General features: G+C 46.4%; 1 protein-coding gene across 1 annotated transcript; it reads right to left on the bottom strand.

The window, feature by feature from the left end:
- Positions 1 to 1,897: 1,897 nt before the first annotated feature.
- LOC147127715 (uncharacterized) lies at positions 1,898 to 3,535 on the bottom strand (the record flags this gene model as incomplete). Its single annotated transcript, XM_086021584.1, has 2 exons — positions 1,898 to 2,916; positions 2,998 to 3,535. Coding segments are annotated over 2 exons (924 nt in total), but the record flags the coding sequence as incomplete, so codon positions are not given.
- Between the last annotated feature and the right edge of the window lie 7,050 nt (positions 3,536 to 10,585).

The raw sequence follows: 10,585 nt of genomic DNA, 5'->3' as shown, positions 1-10,585 counted from the left end.
GCCATTAGACTGCTAAATGGACTTCGCTAATGTGCGCTCTTGTTTTTATTGTCAGGAGCTTTTTTAACTTTTTTATGTATTTATTTATTTATATGGTTTTGTGATTTGTGTATGAGTGTACTCCTTGCTACCGGACACCTTGAATTTCCCCATTGGGGATTAATAAAGTATCTATCTATCTATATATCTATCTATACACCCTTTCGAGCATGTAATAGTCTGCTTTGCCTTGCCATATTTTTAATTTGTTTTTATTTTCTTCGTTTGACCCATAGATAAATGTATATTTGTATTTCAATTTTAATTTGAATATTATTTTATTTATATGTACGAAATAAAGACAATCAATCAATCAATAGTGGTTGCTACATAAAAGATAAAAATCATAGCATATAGAATTGTAATGTATGAATCAACCAACTGATAAAAAGCCCTTGGCCTACAAAAGGAATAATTCATGCTTGGTGGATTGAGGGTCATGGTGGTGGGGGAATAATAAAAAATATTGATCAATTCTAAAATAAAGAAAGCCAGAACTAAGGCTACATTCACACCGGAGGAAAATGCAACCCAGATCGGATTTTTTTGCTCATATGCGACCTGTATCAGATTTTTTTCTGACAGCCTGAACGGCTCAATTCCATCCATCCATCCATTATCTGTACCGCTTCTCCTCACAAGGGTCGCGGGGCGTGCTGGAGCCTATCCCAGCTGTCTTTGGGCAGTAGGCGGGGGACACCCTGAACTGGTTGCCAGCCAATCGCAGGGCACACAGAGACAAACATCCGCACTCACAATCACACCTAGGGGCAATTTAGAGAGTCCAATCAACTTACCATGCATGTTTTTGGAATGTGGGAGGAAACCGGAGTGCCCGGAGAAAACCCACGCAGGCACGGGGAGAACATGCAAACTCCACACAGGGAGGCCGGAGCCGGGATCGAACCCACGACCTCTGAACTGTGAGGCGGACGTGCTAACCAGTCGACCACCGTGCCGCCCTCGGCTCAATTCCGATTTATTCAAATGCGACCTGGGTCGCTTTCATATGTGGTCCTAGATCCGATACATATCCAATCTTTGCGATGATCCAATGCGTTCGCGGTCTGAACGGCCTTCACGCATACATCTGACATTGACATTATTCGGAGCCCAAACGTGCTCCGCGCAGGCAGAGGGAATCTGCAAAGTTGTTTTCGTAACACTGTTGACTTTAGAGCTGTCCCGACTAGTCGACGTGGCCGATGACGTAAATGCATCAGGACGCACAACATACCGTCGACGTCAAGTATCGATGACGTACGTTGGCACGTACGTACGCTCAAGTGTCGGTGACGTAAATACGTCAACACGTGCATGGCGCACAGTAGAAATGGCGGAGGCGCCGGATACCAGCGTCCCCTGCTATAAAAGCGGACAAAAACGTCTAAAGTATGAACATCAAAGAAAGGTCGAGTGAGTTGGTCGTCTGCACCCTCTGTAAAGCTGATTTGGCGTACCACAGCAGCACATCAGCCATGAAAGAACGAAAACCTTAAGCGACGTCACTCATGAGTAGGGATGGGAATTTCGACTAATTTTCCCGTCAAATTTTATTTGCGACTAGTCTATAAGGAAGGCAACTTGAATTTTAATACGTATTGAATTCAAAGTTTAAAATGCAAATGTTGTGTGTATTTAGGGGCTATTTTAGCCCAAACATTCAGGACAGTTTGTTAATTTAAATTCTATTGATGTAACAACAACTGACTGAATAAAGGTGAACAATTGAAAGACAAATAGATTTCTGATACATTTTCCAATGCAATGCATGGCATTTATTATGAATAATGTAATGAGTGATGGTGCCGACTCCCAGTCCAGCAGGGTCTCATTCGCTAGCACCATGTTAGGCTAGGTTGACAACGCAGGCAAATGCGACCCAGATCGGATTTTTTGCCCATATGCGACCTGTATCAGATTTTTTTATGACATTCTGAACGGCTCAATTCCGATTTTTTCAAATGCGGCTTCTTGTGTGTATTTTTAAGTGTCCCATCTGAGAGAATCTTTGGCCACAATCTGTGCAGGTGAAAGATTTCTCTTTGGTGTGTGTTCTCATGTGTTGTTTCAAATTCTTCTTCCAAGAAAATGTGCACCCACAGTGAGAACATTTCCAGCTTTTGTTGTCATCACCTATAAACTCATTATCATCATTGTCATCATCATCAGCATGTGACAACATGTCGTCACTCTCTGATAGTGGATCTAAGAGGCCGTCTGCTTGCAATCCACCACCTTCTGTTATGTGTTGACGTGAGCTGCTGCTTGGAGGCCCCTCTGCCCACCTCACATTTATTTTGACCTTCATCTTCACTCTTGAGCAGGAAAAAGGTTTCTCATCAGTGTGGCTTCTCATGTCATCTTCCAAACCGCTTATCCTATATAGGGTCGCGGGGAGTTGCTGGAGCCTATCCCAGCCGTCAATGGGCGAAGGCAGACTACACCCCGAACTGGTCGCCAGCCAATCGCAGGGCACACATAGACACTGTCACTGAGCGGGAATCGATCCCACGCTGCCCGCACACAACTCAGGCGTGTCTACCACTACACTATCAGCGGACATAGTGTGGCTGCTCGTGTGTGTTTTTAATCTTTCTTTCAGAGAGAAACTTTGGCCACAAACTGAGCAGGAAAAAGGTTTCTCACCAGTGTGTGTTCTTGTGTGTGTTTTTAAGATTCCGTTCAGAGAGAAACTTTGGCCGCAAATTGAGCAGGAAAAAGGTTTCTCACCAGTGTGTGTTCTTGTGTGTGTTTTTAAGGTTCCCTTCTGAGAGAATCTTTGGCCACAAACTGAGCAGGAAAAAGGTTTCTCACCAGTGTGACTTCTTGTGTGTATTTTTAAGTAAACCTTCCGAGAGAATCTTTGGCCACAAACTGAGCAGGAAAAAGGTTTCTCACCAGCGTGTGTTCTTGTGTTTATGTTTAAGCTTCCCGTCACAGAGAATGTTTGGCAACAAATTGAGCAGGAAAAAGGTTTCTCCCCTGTGTGTGTTCTTGTGTGTCTTTTTAAGGTTCCCTTCTGAGCAAATCTTTGGCCACAAACTGAGCAGGAAAAAGGTTTCTCACCAGTGTGATTTCTTGTGTGTATTTCTAAGTAATCCTTCCGAGAGAATCTTTGGCCACAAACTGAGCAGGAAAAAGGTTTCTCACCAGTGTGTGTTCTTGTGTTTATGTTTAAGCTTCCCATCACAGAGAATGTTTGGCAACAAATTGAGCAGGAAAAAGGTTTCTCACCAGTGTGTGTTCTTGTGTGTGTTTTTAAGGTTCCCTTCTGAGTGAATCTTTGGCCACAAACTGAGCAGGAAAAAGGTTTCTCACCAGTGTGACTTCTTGTGTGTATTTTTAAGTAATCCTTCCGAGAGAATCTTTGGCCACAAACTGAGCAGGAAAAAGGTTTCTCACCAGCGTGTGTTCTTGTGTTTATGTTTAAGCTTCCCGTCACAGAGAATGTTTGGCAACAAATTGAGCAGGAAAAAGGTTTCTCACCAGTGTGTGTTCTTGTGTGTGTGTTTTAAGGTTCCCTTCTGAGTGAATCTTTGGCCACAAACTGAGCAGGAAAAAGGTTTCTCACCAGTGTGTGTTCTTGTGTTTATGTTTAAGCTTCCCGTCACAGAGAATGTTTGGCCCCAAATTGAGCAGGAAAAAGGATTCTCACCAGTGTGTGTTCTTGTGTGTGTTTTTAAGTCTCCCTTCCGAGAGAATCTTTGGCCACAAACTGAGCAGGAAAAAGGTTTCCCACCAGTGTGGCTTCTCGTGTGTGTTTTTAAGTCTTCCTTCCGAGAGAATCTTTGGCCACAAACTGAGCAGGAAAAAGGTTTCTCACCAGTGTGTGTTCTTGTGTGTGTTTTCAAGGTTCCATTCTGAGTGAATCTTTGGCCACAAACTGAGCAGGAAAAAGGTTTCTCACCTGTGTGTGTTCCAAACTCTTCTTACAAGCAAATGTGCTCCCACAGTGAGAACATTTCTAGTTTTTGTTGTCATCACCTATAAACTCGTCATCATCGCCATCGTCATCATCATCATCAGCATGTGACGACATGTCGTCACTCTCTGATAGTCTCGCTAAGAGGCCGTCTGCTTGCAATCCTCCATAGTGGTCACCATCACTTTCTGTTGTCATGTGTTGACATGAGCTGCTGCTTGGAGGCTCCGCCCCTCTGCTCACTGCACATTTATTTTGACCTTCATCTTCACTCTTCAAAGGGACACTGATCATGGCAGCTTGCACATCTCCTCTTTAATGTAGTGGGGGTCTTCTCTCTCCTCTTTCATGTCAGGATGCTCCACCTCCTCCTCTTTTTTGATGCAAAGAGACATCTGCTCCTCTTCCTCTTGGAAATGGCGGGCTTCCTCATCCCCCTCTTCCTCTTTAATGTGAGGGCGCTCTGGCCTCTGCCGCTCAGGACGAACATCTTGACTCATGTCTGCGAGACACAAGAAGTCTAATACACATGGTATTATGGTTTATCTGTAGAATGAAGGTGATTGGGACAACCAGACGTTTAGTGGTGGCCCTATCAAAAGCGGTCCTGGCAACGTATATTTATGATATGCAGTAATGCATTACGTTTTTGAGCAAATATGTGCCAAAAATATGTTATGTGTCATGAAACGTGTCAATGTTATATATTATGTGTCGATGTATGTGTCTATGTAGACGTCTATGATACGTGTCTATGTTTGTGTCGATAAGTGTTTGGTAGACGTCCATGTTAAGTGTTTGTCAGACGTCTATGTTTAATGTTTGTTAGGCGTCCATGTTAAGTGTTTGTTAAACGTCCATGTTAAGTGTTTGTTAGACATCCATGATGTGTCTATGTAATTGTCGATGATAAGTGTATGTTAGACGTCAATGAGAAGTTTTTTTTATTTCACGGTAGACAGCGCAATCTGTCTGCACCCTCACTGCACAATACACTAATAGCAATGAACCTACCTTTTTTTCTAAATGTGCAATATTTGATGTAATGAATCTTGGGTTTTTTTCATTAATGTAAGCAGTACTCAAGTTTAGCAAACTTCATACTTTAGGCTATTGTTTGGCCAAATCTAACTCGGTGTTTTCTTGCTTTGGTGTATCATAACATCATCGTAAACCAAACGATGGATGAATAGATTCGTTGTGTTGCCGGTGGATGCAGAGACAAGTTGCACTTTTGACGTCTTTGCTCATCATCCTCCACGGCAAACCCAAAATGTAACCAAATAAGCGATTTTGACTTGCCTTGCTTGTTTGCAAGTCGTTCCTGTGGCGGGTCTTGTGCCATTTTTAGGTCTGTTACTCTGTTAAAACGTTGAGTAGGAGCATGTGCAGTGTGACTTGGGCGGCGCAGTAACTTGTGTGCGCATGCTTCAAAACAACTCAAAATTAGTATTAATAATCGTTTTTTACGATTATGCCAATTTTGTAATTGTGGAGTGTAATAATCAAAATCGTAATTGAATTTGGATTAATTGCACAGCCCTAGCAACTCGTAAACCTTGTACCTCCAGAATAGTCACTTTTCAGGAGACCCCAAAAGTTTGTTCAACCAGTTAGCATTGCATCGTGAAAGCATGCATGCCATTTTGAACACTTTAGATTGGTCTATAACGTGTAAAAGTAACACCCCGGTTTGTGGACTGACCAATGATAAAGGTTTTTGAAAAAATATGAAATTCACCAAAATATGACTTGTGAAGTTTTGATCCGACGCCAGTGATATGCTAAAAGAACTCTCCCTACTCTCTCTGTAGCATCTACCAAAAGGTAGATAACTAAACAATGCGTTTTCTAAAAAGATGTAAACTGACACATTGCTCCAAATGACATCATTCTCGAAGGATAGACCACATGATCTAACAAGCTTACCTGAACTTGGCTCCTCTTTGCTGAAAAACAATTTTATTTCCATGAGGCTACCAGTCTCTCCGTACACACGCACACAAACTGAGCTGTAACTTCCGGCGCCGCGCGAGTGGCAGCCCGCTACAGTAGCTCCGGCTCATCGGTGAGCCTTTTCGTGTGTTTTTGTTCTTTAATATTACTCTACCTCATACCTTTTTCGTATAATTGATAGTCGTAACTTGAGTAGCAATGGACACCCAAACTGCGGTATTCTTGCTGCTGCTGATTGCTATTTTTTGCGCGATCGTGTCCGGCGACTTGGCTCGGAGCCGAGCCCCCATTGTTTACAGCCGGAATCAGCTGTTAGCACTCCGTGCTAACCATGCGCCGGCTCCCGGGGCGAGACCCGATATCCCCCGTGAGCTGAGGAGGAAGAGACGGGGATCTCGTGCGGGGGTTAAACGCCGGGAAAGGAGGAGACGATACCATCCCGTCCTCCCGTCTGTTATCATGGGGAATGTTAGATCGCTCCCCAACAAGATGGACGAGCTAGCGGCGCTTACCCGGCACGAGAGGGACTTCCGGGAGGCTAGCCTGATGCTATTCACGGAGTCGTGGCTAACAACGCTAACGCCGAACGCGGTCGTAGAATTGGACGGCTTCCAAATCATACGCGCGGACAGGACGCTGGAGAGTGGAAAGAGGAAAGGAGGAGGGCTGGCTGTGTTTGTGAACGATAGATGGTGTAATCCTGGGCACATCACGATTAAGGAGCAGCTTTGCAGCAGGGATATTGAGCTGCTAGCTGTTGGCATGAGGCCATTCTACATCCCGCGAGAGTTTAGTCACGTGATCGCGGTGACTGTCTACGTCCCACCAGCTGCCAGCAGCGACACAGCCTGTGATGTCTTGACTGCAGCAGTGAGCAGGCTACAAACACAGCACCCAAATGCCCTGGTACTCATCTCTGGTGACTTCAATCATGCCTCCCCTTCCTCCTCTCTGCCTTCATTCACACAGTATGTCACCTGCCACACCAGAGACAATAAAACACTGGACCTTTTCTATGCCAACACCAAGGAGGCATACACATCACTGCCCCTCCCCCCGCTGGGCAAAGCTGATCACAACCTGGTGGCTCTCCAGTCTGTGTACAAACCTCTGGTCCGCAGGCAGCCAGCTGTGACCCGCATGGTTCAGAGATGGTCTGGAGAGGCCGAGGAGGCCTTAAAGGACTGCTTCAGCACAACTGTGTGGGAAGTATTCAGCGATGCTCACGGGGAAGACATTAGTAGTCTAACGGACACTGTTACAGACTATATAAATTTCTGCATGGAGAACACCATACCCACCAGGACAGCAAGGTGTTTCTCCAACAACAAACCCTGGATCACACCAGACATAAAAGCTCTCCTGAAGGAGAAGAGGAGGGCTTTTGCGTCAGGCAACATAGAGGAGCGGAGGACTGTGCAGCGCCAGCTGAGGAGGAGGATCAGAGAGGGGAAAAGGTCCTACAGGAAGAGGATGGAGGAGCAGCTGCTGCAGAATAACGCCATGGGAGTCTGGAGGGGCCTGAAGACCATCTCAGGCCACGGACAACCCAAGACCCGGACTGGGGGGGACCTGCAGTGGGCAAATGAGCTGAATCTCTTTTTCAATAGGTTCGATCAGATGCCTGCCTCCACTCAGTCTCTCCTGCTGCAGTCTCCACCTACTCCTCCTGCTGGGCGTGTCACCCCCTCCCCTCTTTTCTCCACAGTCTCCAGCTCCCAGCTACACCAGAAAGCCACCACTCCTTCCTGTCCAGCCTTGGCCTTCACAACATCTCAGGTGAGGAACCAGCTGAAGAAGATGAAGGCGAGGAAGGCAGCGGGTCCAGATGGCATCAGCCCCCAGCTCCTCAAATCCTGCGCAGACCAGCTGTGTGGAATTGTCCAGCACATGTTCAACCTGAGCCTGAAGCTGGGCAGAGTCCCCCAGCTATGGAAAACATCCTGCCTGGTCCCGGTGCCAAAGACCCCCCACCCGAAGGAGCTCAACAGCTTCAGACCAGTGGCGCTGACGTCTCACCTGATGAAGACCCTGGAGAGACTGGTCCTTGTCCACCTGCGCCCCCTGGTGAGCTCCTCAATGGACCCACTCCAGTTTGCATACCAGCCTGGCATCAGTGTGGATGATGCCATCATCTACCTCCTCCACACTTCACACTCCCACCTGGAGAAGGCGGGGAGCACTGTGAGGATCATGTTCTTTGATTTCTCCAGTGCTTTCAACACCATCCAGCCCACCCTACTGGGAGACAAGCTGGAGCGGGCGGGGGTGGCGCACCACCTCACCACATGGATCCAGGACTACCTCACAAACCGGCCACAGTATGTGAGAACACAGGACTGTGTGTCTGACGTGCTCCTCTGCAGCACGGGGGCCCCACAGGGAACTGTCTTGGCTCCCTTCCTGTTCACCCTCTACACCTCGGACTTCAACTACAACACCCCTACCTGTCACCTGCAGAAGTTCTCTGACGACTCTGCGATTGTCGGCCTCATCACAGGCGGAGATGATCGGGAGTACAGAGAACTTACTCAGGGTTTTGTGGACTGGTGCCAGCAGAACCGCCTCCTGATCAATGCGGGGAAATCCAAAGAAATGGTGGTGGATTTCGGTAGGCGCCAGCACTCTTCACCTGCACCAGTGAATATCCAGGGAACAGATGTTGAGAGAGTCTCAACTTACAAGTACCTGGGTGTTCATCTGAACAATAAACTGGACTGGTGCGACAACACAGACGCCCTCTATAGGAAGAGTCAGAGCAGACTCTTCCTACTCAGGAGACTGAGGTCTTTTGGGGTTCAGGGGACACTCCTCAGGAACTTTTATGACTCGGTGGTTGCATCGGTCATCTTCCAGGGAGTGGTCACCTGGGCAGGCGGCGTCTCGGCCCGGGTCAAGAAGCGGCTGGACAAACTGGTCAAGATGGCCGGCTCTGTCCTGGGCTGCTCCCTGGACTCTGTGGACTCGGTGGGGGACAGGAGGATGTTGGCCAAGCTGTCATCAATGCTGGGCAACCCGGACCACCCCCTCCAGGGCACCCTAACAGCACTCCACAGCACCTTCAGTGACAGACTGTTACACCCTCGCTGTGCAAAGGAGAGATTCCGCCGTTCCTTCTTGCCTGCTGCTGTCAGACTCTTTAACAAGAACATTGTGTAGTCTCTACAAACTGGCGGTCATTAGTGCAATTGTGCAGTCCTGCACCTGAGCTCATATCGTGCAATACCCAATATTCCCCACTACTGTAATACCGTGCAATACTCAACATTCCCCACTACTGTTAGTCTAGTTTTATTTTTATCCAATGCTGTTCCTTACATTTCACTACAGCACTGCAGCACTGTCACTTAGAGTACTTAGAGTATTTTTTCCTCTGTACTATGTACAGGCCGAAATGAGTGTTCCTCATATTTTTTATGTAGATGTAGGTTGGTGTGTATACACATGTGTATATACACATGTTACTGCGTATATCTACATAGGTTTGATTCTAAATGTTTGTCGTCAATGTTATACATTAATGGCCACATTATGCCGCCGCCCCTGTGTGACCTATATCTTTGCTACTGTAACAATGAAAATTTCCCCACTGTGGGATCAATAAAGGCATTCTTATCTTATCTTATCTTAAACGCGTCAGTTAGCTGGGCAACACCAGAAGTGTAGGCTTGATTATTAACACATAACTTTGCATATCGCTGGCATTTTGGTGAATTTCCTTTTTTTTTTTTTTTTTTTTAAATCCATACTACTGTTCAGTCCACATAAGTGGAGTTACTTTAACCCATTATCGACCAATCTAAAGTCTTGAAAATGTCTTGCTCTCTTTCACGATGCAATGCTAATGTTCGAACAAACTTATATTTTCGGCGGTCTCCTGAAAAATGACTATTATGGAGGTACAGTACAAGGTTTTGGCCTGACGCCAGCGATATGCTTGATTCGCTCATTCCAATCAAAAAGGACAGGCAGGTCTACTGTTTGACCGGCCTGTCACGTTTGCTATTTTTTTTTTTTTTTTAACCAACTCGTACCTAACATCATGGCTGAACAGTAAATGCAAAAAAGCTGCAGTATAGTATTGACAATAATAAGTGGTAGATGATAAATTGGTACATCCATCCATCCATTATCTGTACCGCTTCTCCTCACAAGGGTCGCGGGGCGTGCTGGAGCCTATCCCAGCTGTCTTTGGGCAGTAGGCGGGGGACACCCTGAACTGGTTGCCAGCCAATCGCAGGGCACACAGAGACAAACATCCGCACTCACAATCACACCTAGGGGCAATTTAGAGAGTCCAATCAACTTACCATGCATGTTTTTGGAATGTGGGAGGAAACCGGAGTGCCCGGAGAAAACCCACGCAGGCACGGGGAGAACATGCAAACTCCACACAGGGAGGCCGGAGCCGGGATCGAACCCACGACCTCTGAACTGTGAGGCGGACGTGCTAAATTGGTACATATCCTTTTTAAAATAAGATAAACGTACTTACTTACACGACAATTTGTGGAAGATTCAGACAGTTCTGAGCACAGTGCTCACTCAGAAGATAAACTCGGCTAGACCCCTGAGGTCGGGAGTGGTTTGGATCAAACCATTTTAAGCAAAAGGGGTGGGGTGTACCGCATTTTTGTTGTTTAAATATCATGTTTTAATCAAGTA

Source organism: Filicampus tigris, chromosome 21, assembly GCF_054856515.1.
Source record: "Filicampus tigris isolate MCC_2025a chromosome 21, RoL_Ftig_1.0, whole genome shotgun sequence".
In the NCBI taxonomy this organism is placed as follows: domain Eukaryota; kingdom Metazoa; phylum Chordata; class Actinopteri; order Syngnathiformes; family Syngnathidae; genus Filicampus; species Filicampus tigris.
This window is presented reverse-complemented; position numbering and strand designations above follow the sequence as displayed.